General features: G+C 35.2%; 1 protein-coding gene across 3 annotated transcripts in view; it reads right to left on the reverse strand.

Annotated features, from left to right (window-relative positions):
* The window catches only part of LOC145967553 (synaptogenesis protein syg-1), a 255,027-nt gene that overhangs the window by 4,100 nt on the left and 229,633 nt on the right, over positions 1-21,294 (reverse strand). For all 3 annotated transcript variants that reach the window (XM_083092553.1, XM_083092551.1, XM_083092552.1), the window contains exons 10-12: positions 12,737-12,896; positions 10,474-10,812; positions 4,449-4,712 (exon numbers count right to left, since the gene is read on the reverse strand). In XM_083092553.1, coding sequence (XP_082948679.1) covers positions 4,449-4,712; positions 10,474-10,812; positions 12,737-12,896 — 763 coding nt within the window. The remainder of the gene's footprint in view (positions 1-4,448; positions 4,713-10,473; positions 10,813-12,736; positions 12,897-21,294) is intronic.

Below are 21,294 nucleotides of genomic sequence, written 5' to 3' on the forward strand. Positions count from 1 at the left end.
TTTATACATTAAGTCTTGTCTTAATAATTAATTAATATATAGAATATGTCTCATTTTAATGTCCTACTTCAAATATCTTTCAAATGATGTATTTTCATAGAAAATGTTTCAGACAAAACTTGTAGAGTTTGGAGAGAGAAAAAAGATAAGGATATTAATTTGATCTCAGATGTAGGCTAAGGCCATGTGAAGGTCAACCTAATTTTTTAGATAGAATTATTTTACCCTAATTTGTTCATATAAATCGATTCCTCACAATATTCCATGTAAAAAGTTACAAGAGTAAGATAGCCAAAAATTGAATAGTTTACGAGATATTTTATACTTTAAGTTTTTTAACATAAATTTTACATAAACTTGCATAAAATATCTCGTAAAATATTCATTTTTCATCTATTTTACCTTAATACTTTTATGCATAGAATAATGAGAGGAATCAACTGGGGGGGGTGTAAAGAAAATACGTAATCATTTTTTAGAAAAAATATGAATTTGCAGTAAATAGTTACATATTTTAGGTATATATATATTACATTTATGTATGTTGGAAATTTTTATTTTTTGACGTGCGCTTTTGTCAAAGCTACATTTCCTCTTCGATTCTGAATAATTAAATTCCTCTTTCAGCTTCTCTCAATCGATCAATCTATCTGTCCATTTAGCGTCTGTTGCTATTGCGTTCCTTCCTCTCGACAAATCTCGTACATACGTACTGCTTAAGATTTCGCGCAGTAGTTGCGGTCAGCCGCGGATCAGACGCGACCGAACGTTCCAATTTATCCGCCCGACATTTCTCGTTCTTGGCGGAGGCTCGTGCGGACCTTCGTCGGCACGAGCCGTAATCTGTTTCCAATTAAGGCACGGCGTTAGAGTCGATCGTTCCGAACTTCGTAGCAGGTTGCATCACGGTGGCCTAACGCTGCGGCTGATTTGTGAGTCGCTTGCTTTGCGAGGTGCAAGAACAGGCAGGAGAGGCAGGGAGAAAAAGAGAGATAGAGATAGAGATAGAGAGAGAGGGAGAGGAAGGAGGTCTGGGAGCTGTGCAGCGGATTAGGAATAGCTCCGGTTCTGTGGGAACGACGCGCCCGACGCCCGCGTCGTTTCCGCGCCGTCGTTAATCATTCGGCTTTAAACCGCGGAACGGGTCTGCGTATACGTGTACACCGGGCGTCCTGAAATTACTGCTCTTCTTCGGCTAAAGCTCCCCGGGCTGAAGCTGATTCACTCGGCAAAAATCTCGCCGGCAGTAATTATTTCTGTAACTTTCCTCTAAAAAGATGCTGACGTGAAGACATTTTTTGGAATAATAAACACCGAACGTGCTTCCTGTATTTGTGGAAATAAATAGATATTTCCGTCGAGTCTTATAGAATTTTTTACGCGACAGAGACTGGAAAATACTCTGTTATATAAAGTCTGCTTGAAATTAACGAAGATTCTAGATATGACACGTTTGCAGTCAAAAAGATTATATAGGGTATATCGGCGACTATTCCAAATTTTTAATCAAAGAAGCTCATTTTATGATCCTTGAAAATTACATGTCGATAATTAAATCTCAAATTCTGAAATTAGAGAAGAATATTATTATCTCAATCAGCAATTTTTTTTTAATTAACTCAAAATCCTCTTTTTTTAATTGAAATTAAAATTATTAGAAAATTATCTCGTTTTCGTTAATGAAAAGTCGATTAAATTAATCAAAGTACAATTTCCAGAGCACTTGATATAAATTGCGAGTATCGTAGCGAGGGTTGTAATTCGATCGCCTTGTAAATAGGTATCCATTGAAGTTGCGCGTCGCATCGGCACGGGGCAAACAACCGGCCAGCTAATTTGTTTCCAATTAACAATCAAGTTTTAGTTAAATGCTAATTAACAAAGCACAAAGTGCGTCTATTCTCTGCCATTGGTTGCGAGCCATAATGCGAAGCATCGAGGAAACACATTAAAGGAGGGCAACCTATCAGGGACCGAAGAGAGAACACGCTTCTTCTTTCTCCCAATAGTAACAAAAGATCGCATCCTTTCGCGTCGATTTACATTAAAACGGGATTGTGATATGCGACCTGTATCCTGCTTTCATGAGAGATATCTGCTACTGGCAATCGATGATTTTTTTGATAAATTACGGAACAATGGAGAATTAGTGCTTAAATACGACGCCGTTTTTTCCATTTTCCATGTCATGAAAAAAGCTAAAATATAATAGAATAGCTTAAATAGAAAAAGCTTGAAATATAACAGTTTTTTTACAGAATTCAATGTTCCCATAAATTTTTTAATTGGCGACGTTATATTTTTTGATAATTTTTACTTAAATTGTAAAATCTAATTTATCAAATAATTTTTCAATTAATCTAATTGATCAATTAATTTCTCAATTAATTAAAAATAGAATTTATATCAAAGCAATTTTAATTTTTTCGAATTGAGATCGTTGCGATGTCTACCATTGAAAATACGCTGCGATCGATGCAATTTTTTTTTATTATGTAAAATGAATTATACACAATTAGATGCTACATTTGCAGGCTTATCCTTATCCTATCTCCGCGGTTTTTCATCTGTGAATTAACGAAAACGACGATCACTTTCAATTAGAGAATCATGCCTCTAACGGGTGTCGAGAAATTGGAGGGAAAGCGAACGCGGCGGAAAGCAGAATGCATAATAATGGCTCATAAATTTTGACGCTCATAAATTTTCCGCGAGGGTCGATCGCGCATGTTTCAGCGAAACCGGCAACGAGCTCGACCAAGGGCTGACCTCGGCGCGCGCGCCGAACTGTTCAACAGGGATCATTTGCATGTCGCCGCTAGCATTTCCGGTTGAGATGTCATCACAGCCATTCAAATTGAAGGGTAGAACTTAAAACGCTCGCTCCTCAAATATGCAAACAGGAGCAAGAAGAACGCGAATCCGTAAATTATCGGCGCTTTAGCCGGCACTTTGTTTTTTGCGAATAATACATTTCTCGTAATATACGCATTTTTTTTTGCAGAAATTTTGTAATGCGCGATCTCGATTCTATTTTTATTATTACGCGTATAATTTTAGCGAAAAGATTTTCTTAATTTACATGATTTTTTGAAATTTATTTTAATTGTTTACACTTGATACACATGCATTCATATCATTGTATATATATTTAACATATGAATGCATGATAGATTTCATGCTAACCATTTCTCTTTTGTAACAATCGCATATTTTTTGTATCTCTGTTTTGATAGAAAAGAAAATAAAAAGGAAAATATATAGATTGTACACATCTGGAATTCGAGCGCACTATTTTTATTAGAACATGTTCGTTTGCAATCTTTTGTGGTCAAACAAAGCGAAATTCTTCATCACTGTAATTTCTCTCACAGTGCAGCACTTTTTATCGAACACTTTTTTTTTTTAAATACGGAAGTTTAATACAAAAATCGGTAGAGAGCAGATTGTCTCGCGCAATATGCTATTTTTACCACACGTCGTATTTTTGCTATCGAAAAGTCCGAATATCAGGTGAACGCCCAGCTGGCCGATCGATAAGTTGCGATTTGACGTGAATGTCAGTTCGCCGGAAGCTGAAAACGGAATGAAAGTCGCACGATGAAACAGGGAAAAAGATTTTGGGTCTACATGGGGCGGATACATGGATATCGATTCCACGCGCTCATGATTATTTGCATTATAAATGAAAGAATTAAGAAAAGGGTTTCTCTGAAATTTCCGTAGACTTGTTCTACATAGATTTTTATGCATAATTTATGAGCTTTTTACCATGTAAACTATATGAATTATGTAAAAAATTATGCATATAGAAAAGAATTTACTTTTTATTTTGATGCTTTTTGCCGCAGTATGCGTCAAAGAAATTATAATTATAATTTAAGAATAAATATTTTTAATGAAATATCCATTTTTAATAATATAGATATAATATTAATATGCTTGCATTATCTTCTCATTTTTTCCTTCCAAACGGAAAGCGATTATATAACACGTATAAAATACACTATATTTTATATAATATATAAAATACACATAAAATAATAATTCATTGTTATTTTTATATCTTCTCATTCTCTAAAATATATCGAATGCTTGATGATCAATATAATCGAAAAAGATACTATAAAATGGTAAATTATTGAAAGTTATTATTTCAACTAAAGGTCAAATTTTAATTGTAATTTGATCTAGTATCTTTTCGTATCTTCGTAATTTTAATTTTAAAAGGAGATAAATAATCAGTCAAAACAGTATGAAATTGAAATTTGGTATTAGAGTCAAACTTATTCTTCGATAAATAATTAATCATTTTCGCGGATTGCATTATCAATTATCAAACACTTCGCATAAATTCGCTGGGTCATAGCTTATTACGGCACGAGTGAATTATTTTTTTGCTCGCCATCGCTTGACGATAGTCGTGATTGGACTTGGCGGAAACTTACCGGTAAACTTGGCTACTCCTTTCAAGACCACTTCTATGGCGTATGGCTCGCTGAAACCTTTCGCGTTTACCGCGTAAAGGACCACCGTTGCCGGCTTGAGCATCTGGAATTCCCAGTAAGGGCTCGAAGACTCTAGACGTCGTTTGCCTACGCTGGCGACGAATTTCTGAGGCAGACCGCCGTCGTATCCCGCGACGCAAGATATCCTCACCCAGGAACCGTTCAGGTTATAGGTGGTGCAGTTCTCCAACCGGTAAGGTCTGCCTGCGAAGAAGATTCAGCTTTGGAAATCGTGAGAGCCAAGAGAGAGAGAGAGAGAGAGAGAGAGAGAGAGAGAGAGAGAGAGAGAGAGAGAGAGAGAGAGAGAGAGAGAGAGAGAGAGAGAGAGAGAGAGAGAGAGAGAGAGAGAGAGAGAGAGAGAGAGAGAGAGAGAGAGAGAGAGAGAGAGAGAGAGAGAGAGAGAGAGAGAGAGCAAGTGAGAGAATGCAGTATCCGACTAGGGAGAAACGAGATTCTCAAAAAGAAAGCACAGTTCATTTTTCAAATAAGTTTATTTTCTTCTCGTTTGTCTTTTATTTTTGTCTTCTACGAGAAATCCTCTTCTCTCGGAGCTCTCTTGGATGTTTTATGTAAGAATACGCGAAAAGAGAAAAGAAAAAGTAATTGTTTCAATGATAAATGTGGACTTAAAAGGAAAGTTGAAAAATTAATTAATTTATAGCAATTATTATATATATATATATGAATTAGTAAAATTAGATGAGTTATAATTAACAGTAACAGTTATTTATACAATTCTTTCAAATTGAACATTTTTAAATTCTGAAAAACAGTGAATATAAAAATATGAATAAAAAGTCATTTTTCATCATAAAATGTGAGGGCTTGTATTTTGCAGATAAAAAAAATATTCTTGCGATTACGTTTCTATTTTTTCAACTGCGAAACATCAAATTCGTAAATAAATCACAGCAAGATCAATTCTCAGACAAATATGTTGCCAACATTATTTTTTATATTTATAAAGATAAATAGCAACATTTATTTAATATTTGCTAAAACAACAAACAGCAGCATTTTAGTAAAAAAAATATTTTTAAATATTTTTTCATTATATAAACATTTAATATGCTCATAGATTTGCACGTTATATTTGTTATTAGTAAAGTGTAATTAGTAAAATTAATATTCTTTTGTTTATTCCACATAGTCGCTTATTTCTCGTCAATTATTAGTCTTTTCTACATTTAATTTAACATTTTTATTATATATTTCCGTTTATTTTAGGAAACTCGTTTTAACATATTATAAATTTGTTTCCTTATCTTTATCTTTTTTTACGAGAAAAATTTAAGCCGTTACAAGATTGGCAAAATTTAAATTTTGACGATATGAAAAAAGTGAGATTGCCACAATGCGCGCGTTCCACAAATTTCGCTTTATTACCCGGCGAAAATTACGTCGCGTTTTTAAGGCAATAAGATTATATTATATGCGAAAGCATTATTATCAGCTACGCCAGTGGTGCATTAGCCGAAAATCCATACTGTACACAAATGGGACCAAAAAAATTCCACTGTCAGCCTCATTACACATCGTTCCATAGTTTCTTCCACTGTAAGAATCCATAAATTAACAATGAGACTGGCTTCTGGCAAAATTACCTTTCTCGTAGACACGTAATGATGATGAATCAGACTGTTCTATTCTCCGTGTGATCCTTTATAAAGATAGAGAACCAGCACATTCAGTCCAATTCGCTTATATTTTCTCAATTTTACTTCCTATATATGTTAATAACATTTGTAATTTCATATAATGTAAGAAATATAAGTAACACATGGTGAATTATTTTGAACCGCAACGCGACGAAGGTACTTTTTTCTTAAGAATGGGAGAAGATATAGCGATGAAATTGCGGATTTTTCTCTCGCGAATTCTCCAAAAGCATCGCGGCCGATTCTCTCAGTTGTTGCAACAAGAAGAAAAACACGAAAGATCATTGCGGTGTGCCTTGCCGACGCATGTTCTGCCATTATTACACGGTTCCACTGCATTTATTTTCGCCGCGTATCGCGCAATTGCTTTTGCCATCGCTAATCTCCTGGAAAGTGCAAAACGGAAGAAAATAGCCCAGAGGAAGAGGGGAAGGCTAATAGCACCGTCGTTGCTCACAGACGGCGGCTACGGATTAAAGCACCGGTTTAAAACGCTTATTTTTCGTCATTTGCTTTATTATCCATGCTCACATCGCGCGTGTAACTCGAAACCGCCATTTCGTTCTCAAAGGGAAAAATGCAGAAATTCATAATTATCTCGTGTTTCTTCTGAATACAAAATTACATCGTACTTAGAGAAAATTTATATAATTTATATTTTTTATATTATTTTAATTTTATATTATTTTAATTTATATATTTTAATTTATAATGTCTTCGATGGCGTATTTCTTGACAAATTTATATTAGCCAATAAATTTCTAGAGGAAATTTCGTACAATGTACATTATTTGTGACTCTATTTAATTTTTAGCATTAATCCTCTATAATTATATATTAAATTAAATCCTTATTTAAGCAAAATTTTTTTGAAATTATAATTATTGAATTATATAATACATATTTATATTGTGCATATACTATTTGTGTATTAATACATATTTGTATTGTTTAGCGCGAGTTGACTTTTTAATATATCTTATAAAAAAAAGAATGGAAAGAAAATCTATAATTAGTATAGCTCAATTAAGAACACTTGCACACGACATTACTAAAAGATGTTACCGAGAAAAATATTAAAGTTTTGGCAGTTTTCTAACGCAATTTCGCAATCGCGATATTTATATATTCTGCTCATTAAAAATTATCTTCAATTTATATTCAGACAAATAAATATGTCCCAAAATATCACTGTTATTTTCTATGAATTTTTTGATTCATAAAATTCTTTGGTCTATAAAGTCTATTTTTCTTATTTAAGAATAAAAGACAAAATGCATGCGACAGTTCTGGAACGTCATACATTTACAATAAATTTGCAACTACTGTAGAAGTAGAGAACCGAAAACACTCGCGACGAATCGGGAATTTTATCACTTCGTCTTTCCAAAACCGCGGAGATTAAATCGCGGGATTTGGCAACGTGTGCTCCTGTTTACGATCTCCTCAGGATCTTACTAGAGAACGTGCATCAACGAGGAACAACGGGCATTTGCATATATCACCTCGCATCATCAATTAAATCACCGAATATTCTCGTGTCAGTAAAAATCACATCATTGTTTGCATTCGATAAGAAATGTTCGCGAATCACATCGGCCTTGATGAAAGGTTTATAGAAGAAAATAACATCGATGATTGTGGTATTTTTGTTTTTGCATTTGAAACTCGCAATCACTCTCTAAAATTGAATCTATTCAATGCCGTGTATTACGTGCAAACTAAAGCAAATAAAAAGGGTGTCAATAAAAATTTTACGGCTTTAACAGCGTAAAAAAAAGGATCTGAAAATAACGAAAATTTCATCATTTTCATTACTTTCTCGTATCGGTAAATCGTTTAAATTGCAGTGAAAAAGTTCCGATCAATTTTTCATGTGTAATCAACATCTATGCATCGTTCGATAGACATTTATTTGTTTTTATGCAAACGATATTTATTATATAAGATCTATATTTTTGAATTTACACAGCTACGAGGCTATCGATCAATACCGATAGGCGATCATCGAGCGTTGCCGACGCGAGATGCGCGCAGAAAAACTGCGTATTCGGTAATTATATAAAGGAATACATTGGACCCTGATGTACGAAATATAAATTATATGTTCAATTACCGCGAGCGGGCGGGTCGCAGTAGCCGACGCGGGAAAAGTATAGTCCGCGGAGCTTCCGGCGAACTAAAATCGATTTGCTTGTCCGTTCGACGAGGCTGCGATATCCGGCAGCCCGTCGAAAACACCGGGAGTACCACGACCGCGGAAACGGACAAGACTTTTCCGGCCCGACACGGGGATTCAGGAACCAGCACGACGGCGACAGCGGCGGCGGCACGACAGGCGTTATACCTCGTAATGAACATATTCAATTACGGTTTTCATTAAATTCCCGCAAAAAAAGCGCGCGGCCAACGCGGGCGAATTTCAACGTGACGTCTCTCGTTGCGCAACGTCCGGCGTTTCTCCTTTTCTCCCCCCTCCCTCCTCTCTTTTTTCCTTCCTCCTCTCTTTTTCTCCCTTAATCCTCGCGACTTTTCCCGTCAAATTTCCGCAGATCGTGACGCGAGTGAGAAAGCGCATATATATGTTAGGCATCAGAATTTTTCATTCATTCGACTTATATATTAATCCGTTCTTATGAATATAAAAATAAAAAATAAGAAGTTTTAATAATAATATGAGATAAAAAAATATGCCAGTTGTTAAAGTATCTTTTCTAAGGAAATGCTGATTACAAGTTTGCCAATTAATTAGCAACGAATTTGCATTTTACTATCGTTGAATAAGCTGCATATTTGAAATACGCAATTGACAATATTGAATTTCGAAAAGCTGGGAAGATTGGTTTGCAAATATTATCCCTTTGCGAGATGTTATCACATAGGTTAACGTGGTCAGATTATAATGTGGTTCTACGGGTATTATATTACTTGATTATAAAATTAATTAAGAGATGGCTTTAATTATGCGCTGTAAACTACTAAATTATTCTAGTACAATAATAGTTATATTTCCACTAATTATGAATTAATGTTTGTACACAATATAATAACACGCGCGTACAATGAATATACGGAACGGAATAACAATTGATAATGAAGAGCAATCAGTTGGGACATATAGAATAGATAATGTTGTCGCGCACTTTGTGCATTCGTCGTTTTCCAAATAGTCGAATACATTAGGCATGCTGTTTTAACTTTAAACAGCTCTTTCGCGACTAACAAACGTATACCGAAATATGAAAAATAAACCATCTGTATTATTCAACGTTTGCGAACGCGGATAGCATTTAAAAATTATTATTCACTGCAAGAAAAATACTTTCAAACCAACGACAAAACAATATAAAAAGTTTGTACACATACCAAATGGTCTGTCGCGTTATTTGTTTCTCAATTTAAATAAAAATGTGATGGAGAAAGGATCACGAACTTTAATCAACAAGAAAAGATATTACAGTCCCAAAGACGCGAATCTTATATTTTTATTTTTGATAAAAAATATGTCTATTAAGAAGATGATATTTTTCCGCTGTGGAACATATTAACAGTTGTTGTCAGGAAATATTCCAAATGATTTTTCAGTAAAAAATAAAACTACACTAAATATTTGTTGTGTGCTGACAACTGATAGTTTATAGATTTTGTAAATCTGCTTTGTTGTTCTTTTACGCATATATTTTTCTATTTTGCAAATCTGCTTCGTTGTTTTGCATGAATTTTTCCATTTAATAGCATTTTGAGTTATATAAGCAAATAAAAAGAAAAACAAATCACATTTGACATAAATATTAAGCTTTTTGTTAGTGCAAAGTAAAAATAAATAGAAAAATACTGAACTGTGTGCAATAAATATTATTCTCTCTATACTCAAATTAATATTAAAACTTAAAAAACATATCATGTAATACTTGTAATTTTTTTCAAACTAAGTTCGCAAAATAATATAAAATAATATATAATAAATATATATGTATACAACTTTTCACAAAAGTATAAAATAATAAGTTCTTTTGTATCAAAATTTTATATAATTCCTGTTTTCAATTTTAAGAAATTAAATATGAATTTTAATAATTATAAAAAATAATATAAATGAGGAAATTTAAAAATTCTTATTGTTTCTTATTATAAAAAATTATTGATTTTTAATAATAAATGAGTGCCTTCTTTGCACACACAACCCATAGATATCTATAGATATTCTATTCTACCATTATTCAGGATTGTGCACCTCACATGCGGATTAAAGGTTACGATGGAAAGACAAGTACAGTACAGTGATAGGGCACTAAACTTGCACAAACCTGCGGCAATGACTTGATAGAGGCAGGGTTGCTTGGAATGACCTACAGCGTTGCTGGCCCAGCAGCCTAGGACTCCGTAATCCATATCGGTCGACGGGGTGTAATTAAGCCAGCTGGTTGTGCCCTCGTTGGTGTACTTGGTGGACGGAATCTCGCTGAGGTCGCCGCTGTTATTGAAGGTCCAATGGAAGGTCACATTGGTGGGATTGGCCTCGACCTCGCAAACTAAACTTATGGTCTCGTGCTTCAGAGCACCGTGCACCTCCTCGGGCATGTTGAACGGTGGCGGGGTGGCGTTCCAGCCTCCTGAGCTCAGCACGTGCTTGCAAACGGGCGCGACTGCGGCATAACGTATGGATTTTGGCACTTCACTATGTATTCTAGGCAGGAACCCATGAGAACAATACAATTGAGATAAATCATAAACTAAGGGAAAAGTGTAAAACGTAATATAAAATAAGATTGTCCATATATATTAACTTTTAAAATAAAATATAATCAAGAATGGACCATCATCATTGTATTCCAAAAGAGATAAACATATACAACATCGCAGAAGTATAAAATAATATGTAGTAAACACATATACAACTTCACAAAGGTATAAAATAATAAGTTCTCTTGTATCAAAGTTTTATATAATTTCTGTTTTTAATTTTAAGAAATTAAATATGAATTTTAATATTTATAAAAAATAATATAAATAATTAAATATAAGTAATTTAAAAATTCTTATCTTAAAAAAACTCTTATTGATTTTTAATAATAAACGCATATTTTTTTAATGAGAAATAGACAAATTTTTCAGTGTATTTTAATGAATATTTTATCCAGAAAATAAAATATAGATTTATTTAAAAATATTCATATCATAAATTTAAGAATATGTTGTAATATACTGAATTTAGCATATGTGGAGTAACTTGAGCCAAGAGTATTATTGTTCTTCGAAATGTGCGCCAAGTTATCGCAACAATACCAGTTAATCCACGGTTTAATAAATGATATGATTAATAATTATACTAGGTAGGAAATCTGTAGCTGCTAAAACCGAGTTTACTCGGAACCGACATATGTATCTATTACTGTTTAGAACAAAAACGAGCATAACTATACTTTAGCGAGTCGGTAAGACAAATGGTGCACGGTGTATTTCAAATTTCCGAGCTTTTTCCTCCAGCTTCCTCAAATTGACGCACACCGGGTAAGCCAATAAGAAGTTACGACGCTGTAACATTCGCCGCTAGATAGCTACATTCGCCATATTTCCAGCCGATAAGCTAAATTTTTGAAAAATATTCCGCCTGCGGAACACGCGTCGGACAAAAGATTCGGATTTGCAGCGAGATTCTTTTGCATAAGCGTTATATATTAGACAGCGGGAGAGTGGCCCCTGCGAAGGGGAGAGGGTTGGGGGACGCAGATCGATAATCGTCCGTGGTATAACCGGCCGTTTTATTTATACTTTCCGACACCGTAAAATCGGAGTGCGAGGATTTACGCGACGCGCAGATATTCCATAAAATATTGGAGAGTTTGGCGAAGTAGCAGCGGATCGATCGTGGTCAGCTGCGAATACGAACTGAAGAGGAAAGCGCTAAATTTCTGAATTTCTTGCTTCTGTTTCTTGCAATTTTTATTACTAAATCATCTAATTTATATATTCAGATTTTCGCATCAAGATAATTTCTCGATTTCGATTCAATTTTAGAAAAACAAAAATATACTTTATAAAATTCCGATTCAACTTTTCCCTGAAAAATAGTTTTCAATATAAGATTTTGTAAATATATCGTGCTGTATCTCTGATTTGTGATATTTTATCCACAGATTTTATCCCTGGAATTTTATGATCAACATTTTCTCGAAGAGTAGACTTTATATTTTATTTCGAAAAGATTATTTTTATCTAAGTAAAACAGTCGCGGTAATTAACATTTCATTGGAATTTATAAGTGAATTTAGAAAGACGAAATAAATCAATTTGACGATTCTTTATTTTCATTTATATCTTAATATTTAGAAAATTGTAAGAAAATGTAGCTCTTGAGTATCTTCGTTATTTTGGATTTTAACGAAGTTTCGCCGATTGTCGAGCACTAGCTCGACGAGAAATTAGTGGTGCAAAACCGCGTTCCCAGCGACATTCGTCGCCGCGGAATTTCATCGTGAGGGGAAGTGCCATGCCACCGAGGCTATTAAAGCGGCTTTCATAAGCGCAGTCTGCCTTGCGAGCACAAGAGAGCGTAAAACACATACTTACACATAACCTCGAGATTGACTGTGTTGGATTTGGCGCGGCCCTCGACGTTCCCGGCCATGCAGGTGTACCCTCCGGCGGACTCTCGAGTTATACTCTGCAGCACCAGCGAGTGGTCCGAGAGCACTACGCCGGCAGTGACGTTGTGATGCAGTTGCTCCTTCTGAATAAGCAAACGAAATACCGGGTATCTGAGTACCGTCGAACAAACTCTGTGCTGTGTGCACGCGGGCAGAAACGACCTGAATCTCCTTTCGACGTAACACAGTATTCGAATAATACCGCAACATGCATTACACGCCGTATTTCTAGACAATGCGATTCAGCCCGATTCAGTCTCGGAGTCAACTTGAATCAATCAGTCTCCGAGTCTGAAGCCTAACAATAAGATATAGATTTGAAGAAGTGCATCATTTCGCTCGAATTAATTGAAAGAGAATATTAATGGCCTCTTCACCAATTATTCCAAGAATAATTTTAACGGGGACGCGAAGACGCCCGCAAGATTGTTAGATAACGGATGAAACACCGACGATTGTTCCGCGTCTGATGCTTTCCTCTCTCTCTCTTTTCGCGTCAAATTCCCGCAGGACTCGACGGCTCTCATTGTTACCCGTCGTAAATAAACAAATTTGTCTTAGTCTTGGCATTCAGCACCGCTTCCGCCTCGGCGAACATCGTGCTGCTGCTCGGGAGGAAGCAACCGCGGCCCGCCACGGGTTGTCGTCCGCTCGAGGAGGTCGGACAAAGGGAATTTACGATGTACACTTGTCCTCCCACTATCTTCCCTATTTCCTCTCTTTCCCTTTCGCATCTCCTCCGTGGGATAATCCTGGCGCTTTTTTCCCGCGCTTTCTCGTTACTCCTTCCTCGTCCTTCCACATCCTTTTCCTCCATTCGTCTCTATCATCGCCCTCTCGCGATTCTCCGTTTTATTCCTCGTCTTTTTGTCTGAATCCCTTCGTCTATAGAATGCCATATAGAAATCGTAAGCGTATTCTTGGCTAACAGATTTCAAGAGCGCTCTTCGCTTGCGATCTTCTCTTAGAAAGAATTCAATTGAGGATGATGCTTCCTCGCAGTGTTTTAATTGTAGATAATAAATATATCCCGACAAGTTTGTATTATAAGATACAATATTTCTTTTAGAATTAAGAGAAACAAAATTCCCTTATTTATTTACAGCGCCGATAAACTTCATTATTGATATCCCGAATATCCCGAAAACAATTATTTTTTATTTATAATTTTTATTTATAGTATATTTTTTTATAGTATATTTTAGTATATTTTATAGTATATTTATAGTTTTATTTATAGTATATTTTAGTATATTTTATAGTACATTTATAGTTTTATTTATAGTATATTTTTTATTTATAGTTTTTTTATAAGTTTTTATTACTTATTATTACTTGCGTGATACTCTTCCGAAGAAAACCACGTATAATTGTGTTCTTCCGCACACGTATGGATCGAAATATGACCTATTCTTATTTTTATAGCATTCGAGGATGGCAGCGGTATATCCGCTTTGCACATGCTTCTCTCTCCGGTGCGGATTTATATTGCGCGAGAGAAAAATTTCGTTCGGGCGGAAGCATCGACACGATCGTGATGCAACATATTTGCACGCTTTAAATCACGAAGTCCAGATAACGGTGCTTTTTTTCCCCTGAGGCACCAGTAAAAACACGAAATAAAGTTCACTGAATTCACGATGCGGTTTGATATTGTCTTGCTTTTTTCGAGAGAATTTAAAATAGAATTTTTTGACAGAGCACGTTTTTATATATTCATAAATTTTCTGTTTTTTCAGAGTATTTCAATTTCATAGAAAATAAATTATAAAGAAAGATATTTTAAATTAAAATAAATATGCTAAAATTATATATATTAAAGATTTATTAAGATAATACTTTCTTCAATATTATTAAAAGTACTTATTTATTACCTTAATGAAAACGTGTGATACTTTTAAGATCCGAAAATTGACATCACCTTTTGACCTACCGACTGAGGATGTAATTTTTTATAAATAATTAATTCTATTTTTCGAATCTTTATAGATAAAAATAGAAATATTTCAAATGTATAATAAAAATTGATTATGATATTGAGAAAGATCAATAATATTAACTATTATAAGTATTAAACTATATTAATATTAATTTCTTTATTAAAATGAATTAATAAGAAGAGAGGAGAGGATTAAAGATACTCCCATGATGTTTGCGGAGAGTTGCCTTTACGAGGTTCGATATGCGATTGGCGGATAAGATCGAACGAAACCGGGTCGTCGCAAATAATGTCGAGAGAAGGTAGATGTAGCAGCAATAATGACCGCAAGGAAAGAGGCTCGCGTGCTTGTTTCAGATGAGTAACGAGCTCCGTATCTGTCCTTTTCTCCATGGAAACTCTATTATGTACGTATGTGCTGAGGGCATCAGCCCCATCGCTGCAGAATCGGGAAGCGATACGTCTTCGCGAGAGACAGTATCGCCATTGTATATGTGCATTCGTGTCAATGTCTTAAGCTTTAAGCGCTCATGAAAGACAGAGGAGATCTCGCGAATTATTATGCGTTGCCAATGGAGTAAACTTCCTATTTAATGCAAAAAAAATTTTTTAATTCAGAGAGATTAGATTTTCTCTTACATTAATTATGCACAAATCTAAATTTATGAATTAAAACATTAATTCTCAAGTAAAGTATAAATAAGAGAGAGTGTCTATATTTTTTATTAATGTAAAAGCAGACATAATACGACTTATACTTCTTACAAAGCACAGTTTTTATATTATTGTTATATAATTGTGTTATATAATAATTTTAACATACTTTGCAGCCAAGCGATTCGCGTATTTTCCAATGAATAATCCGCGATGAATAACATGTTGTCAACGAACGTGAACTATTTCTATCTCGAAAACTCTCTCGCGGCGTAAATGGAATTTCCTATTTCGACGGCCACCTCCAAGATACGCCGTCCTATGGGACTCGCGTATTCTCGAAGAGAACTTTCTCTCTTCCTCTTTCTCTTTCTCTCTCTTGTCTAACCGTTTCCGCGTGAGTTCTCGCGTAACATGACGCCGTCGTATTAGACGTTAAATATACGTGCCGTGTCGGAGACCGGGTGATAGGAGCGCGTGCCTTGCTCCGGAATATATCCGCGTCACCGGGTATAACATACGCGAAGCTCCCGTGGACTCGAGACACGGACGATAAGTTCCAACCCTCTACCCTCCTTCGCTCTCGTAGCAACACTCCGTTACGATGGTACGTGCATCTTATACCGCGTGTATCTCGTCGGCGAAAAGTTGCGTCATTCGCTCGGGTTATGCATAAGTAACAGCTAAATCCTTTTTTAACTTTCAACTCGCGCCTTAGCGTGTTTCCTCGTGGCTTTTGCAAAATGGTGCGAGATATCCGGATGCGAGTCTTTTCTCAATGGAGAATTACAGAGATTGAAAGCGTTGGTACGATTTCTGGGAATTAAAATGTCGAGTGGATATTCCTTAAGTCGGCTTGAATTTTATGACTTTCTGAAAGATGAATTTATACGTACACAGTAAAAAATAAAATGTTAATTATAACATTTTTCACATGTCCCAGAAAGTCCACTCTAAATTTTAAATTAAAATAACTCATTCGTCGTATGTTACTTATTGACAAACTAAAAATGTTAAATAATTGACACGATACTTTACATTTATTTTTGTTATTGTGACTTTAAGTGTAATGTAAGAATAACATACAAATTAATTAAAAATTACATGAAAAAAAATAGTTACAATAAGTCGTAAGAAATGTTGAGGACATTAACATATAACAGTAATTATTTTAACTTAAATTATTTTTAATAGAAACATTTGATTTTAGTAAATTTGATTATTTTTGTATGTCAAAGTTCAAGATTATTTGAAAATTCACTTTTCTTAGAACGTTAAACTGACTTTGAGACATGTTGATTGTTTAAAATGATTATGTTAAAAATACTCAAAGTAATATTTCATTTCTAAGAGACATATACAAAGTGTTAAGTTATAAAGTTGACATAAATGTAACACATGAAAACATTATAAAAATAATAACATATAGGTTAATTTTACATTGAAGCACTAATCAAAACGTGGTAACACGAGAAAATTTTAACATAACACGGACGCACAATCTTTTACTGTGTAACAATTTGTTAGCCTGAAATAATCAAAAATAAATAATACGCAGAATACGTCAACTTGAAAAGTAACGCACGAGGAGTAATAAAGTTAAAATCGAGAATATAAATGAAAATACATACATTTTAAGGAGAGTTTAGATTTAAATATTAAAAACACAATGTCAAACAAAAATTTTGCCATATTTTCCCGTATAAGCAATTTTTCATCCTAACGAAACGAGATACGTCAATATTGAATTATTTTCAATAGTGGACAAAGTCTCAAATTCCCAAAATACTCACGACGACACTAATTGGCGGAAATTCAATTTCCATTCAATCGTCGGAAAATGTGAAATGTCGCCTATAATATGATATAATGATGTTATATCATAGCTCGCGGTGTGTAACGATCACCGCAACGCTAAACGTAATAATCATGTACCAACGATTTCGGATTTACACACGGTTTTGTTCGACCGAATCCTTTATACGCACGGTATCTGTAACAATGTAACACAATTTCACGAGATATCAGAATAAAACGGCAAACGACAAAATGACAATTGTTTGTTTGTAACTGCATCAATATATTAAACTGCAATATTTAAATGAGAAATATATTTAAACATCAATAGCCTTTGTTCGTCGAGTGTGATTTCGATTTCCCATCGTGATTGCATTCTCGACAAATTTTTTTCGTCGCATCAAAATACTAAAAATATACCGGGGGAAACGAATATACCGGGGGACATTCAACATTTCATAACATGATTATGAAGAAAATGTAGAGAAAAATAGAGATGTAGACAAATATAGAAAATACCGTAGAAAAAATTTATATTTGTAATAGCGCTTGATAAATAGCGTTTAATTATATAAGAGAAATTAAATGATCGAGACGTATATGAGCTCGAATTATGTCATAAGTGTGTAATTACACATGCGTTATTTCGTGCTCATATAAAAACAAAATGAAAATTGGCGGCCGGCATACTTTCAAAAGCACATCCAAATATTTGTCGGCCATTCTTTCTATCTCTTTGGATTTCCAAACGAAATGGCAGGCAGAATTAATCCGCGAATGAATCATCGTCGCTCATCCGGATAATGCTCGTAGCTGCGTGCGCGATTTCCGTTCACACATAAAAAAATATTCTAGTCTTACACATTGCGTGATTTTGTTTTTTATCACTTGAATATTTTCGTACAAAAATGTCCTATCGGTTAACTTTAAGAAAAATATTATTTAATCTATTTATTATTACTATTATTTTGTAATATTATTTATACCTTATTTAACACGTATTTAATGTGTTAAATAATCGTCTGCGCGATTTGTAAATAAATAGAGAAAAAATATATGAATTTTAAAGTAAAAGATATATTTTTAAATAAATCTTTACTTTCTACTTTCTTTTAATATTCTTTATATAATTATAGTTTGAAAGGTTTGAAAGGACTTCGTTTTTTAATTAAAAATTACAACTAGAAAAATCCTCTTGATGAAAGGATGAGCTGAGCAATGTGTAAAGTGTAGATAAAAATTTGTCTTTCGAACCTCTGCGTCGGTCTCGAGCTCCCAGATTAATTCTGAATCTTTGATAAAGACACGATTGAAGCGCAGGAGTGTCATCGCGGATGAGTTGTCGCAATTTTCGCAATTTTCGCAAACGCACGATGTGCATTCGTTCGCGCAAACATGCGCCCTCCATCCGTCCGTTTGCCGTAAAATTTTCGTCGCACGAACGTTTTTACGAATTGGTAAACCAACGGCGATCGGTGATTCGTGGGCGATTTATCGGTTCGGTTCGACGAGCAGAGCACGAGAGAGAACAAGATAGAGGCGCGCGCGACAACACAGGGTGCTCGTAAATTTGCAATAATTTCGACGAGAATGCACATCGACGCTCGCCCAACAAATAGCTGCAGACATTCCGAAATTATCCTTGCTCTAAAATTCTATCTTGGGATGGCGAATAGAACTTATTCCCTCCGCTCTCCGTGAAAATTCGCGTCGTGAATCAGATCCTTAAATCCGGAAACTCGGACATTAGTAATAACTTCGCGAGGAAAAGCAACGAAGCAAATTGATACTTGAAAGATAAAAAAGTAAAAAGTAAAGATACTAAAACACAAGTTGCCGGATCTCTTCTCTTTTTCTAAAAGAAAAGGTTTTCTCTCTTTCTCTATTTTTTTAATATACTTTTTATATTATAAATTATTTCAAGAGAGGGAGAGAAAGAGAGAGACGCACGTAAGAAAATATCTCCGAAACGTCTCCAACTCTCGAAACAGCTATATCTCTTTTCGTTCCCTTTATATAAAATATTGTCCAATTAAAAGTTTCTTCCCAGGATTTACGGCAGGAAAAGAAAATTCCCGCTCGACGCGCCGTTCGAATCATATCAAGCGTTGCCTTCGATTTCCTCGCGCGATTCGCCAGCCCGTTTATCCGAGACGTGCGGAGCCTCCTCGCATCTACCTCGTCGCGTCTATCGTCGTCGTTTCCTCGTGCGGCACCGGACCGATAAATAATTCGCGAAATTCCGCCTGGAATTCTCTAGAGTCGCGTTACGGCATCTTGCCCGTCTAAGGAAAAATTTTCGTCCCCTCTGGCAGCGTTCGCGACTATCCGGGGGAGAAAATCGTCCCGTAAGAGCGCGTCTCGATACTCCTCTTTTGTAAGGAGCCGTGAGGACTTTCGTCCTGCCTCTTAAAAGTTTAAAGAGGACAGTCAACATTCTTGCTCTCACGCTCGTCTCTTCGCTTAAAAATGCAACAACGTCACGCTGCTGGAACCGAGACAAACGATCCGCGAAATTGTCCGAAGAACATGCAAAAGAAAGACAGAGAAAGAGAGAGAGAGAGAAAGAGAGGGAGAGCAGAGGCAAAGAGATTCACAGGAATTATACTTTCCACCCGAAACAACGTGTATCATTATCTTTTGTGTTTCTCCTTATGTCAAAGTAGATTACATTAAGCTTTAAATGGCTGACTGAGATCTCTCTGAATCCTTCAGTGTATCAAATAGTATTATTCTTGAGATAATTTCAGAAGGAAATTATGTCAGTTTCTTCTGTAAATGCGATATCATAAAACATTTCGGACATTTACGTATTAATAGCTGTCATTTTTTGGAGTTAAAATAATATTACGCAGAACATGTATCTCATCAATTTTTCCCCTTTTTCGCTTTGTTTTTATTTATTTTATTTCCATGGGTTTGGTGTGCTTAAACCATGTATCGTGTCAAAATTAATCGTATCATAATGAAATCAATTCGAGCAATCTTTTAATCTCGTATGTTTAAATTTAATTCAATTCTGACAGAAACGAAAAATATATTCGCTTTAGTCTCGATAATTTTCAAATATTTGCGTATTATATGATTCGTATTATTTATCCATGGAACAAGTTGACGGAGAAGAAAGGATATTACCGTGATGTTATATATAAATCTACCTGGTGGATTGGCTCGGATTGACGAGGATAGTGCCGTTGTAGAATCTTCGTAGTATTCAGTTTTGTTCCGCGGATTAACCAGCGACTGCTACTTGTCTCAGCAACGCAGTTTTCTCGGAGCAGAAACGTGCAGTTTAGATATCGCACAACATCCTCGTAGGATGTCGCGTCATGAACGAACTGGGGAAATGCTCGTAGAATTTCGCCGTCTCGAGGAAGAGACAGAGAGAGAGAGAGAGAGAGAGAGAGAGAGAGAGAGAGAGAGAAAGAGCGAAGGAAAATGATGGAAAACGTAATCTCGCTTAAGAGGCTTAACTCTGATTCTCGAATGACCAAAGATAAAGGTGAATCTGCGCAGCGTACTTTTCGACGATGATCTCCGCAAAAAAAAAAAAAGGTATATCGCATGAACAATACATTCCTGCAAAAGGAGATGAGAATTGAATGACAAAAGAAGCAGAGCTTTTTTGCGTTGTCATTTCCCTTTTGTCCGTTGTCATGCATAAAACCAATGTCTGGTCAAAGTAAGAGAAATGATTTATATCAATATTTTAGGCAAATTTAGTGCAAATTATCGCATTGATTATCATTCGCATTGTATTGTAAATTGATGGAAAAAAAAACTGAAGATCGACGTGGATCTATTTGTGTGATATTTTGTAGGAATACAAGATCTTCTCGGAGAATTCTCCGCGAAAATTTATAGTAAGAAAATTCGAGACACGTTTTCCTCCATAGCTTCCTCAAAGATTAATCCGAAAGTAGATCGTTGCGTCGCGGTGTCTTCGAAACTGATTAATTACGTTGTTGCAACAACACTTCGCTTTGATCGTTGTAATTATTTGGTGGTTGAGGATCATCCCGCGCTAACTTCGGCAATTCGTTTCTTCGCGTGCGACACCTCCAGAGGCTCACGGGTAATGCAAGAGAAAT

Source organism: Camponotus vicinus, unplaced genomic scaffold (assembly GCF_025532165.1).
Source record: "Camponotus vicinus isolate PSW18456_S1 unplaced genomic scaffold, iyCamVici1.0 SCAF_2, whole genome shotgun sequence".
NCBI classification, from domain to species: domain Eukaryota; kingdom Metazoa; phylum Arthropoda; class Insecta; order Hymenoptera; family Formicidae; genus Camponotus; species Camponotus vicinus.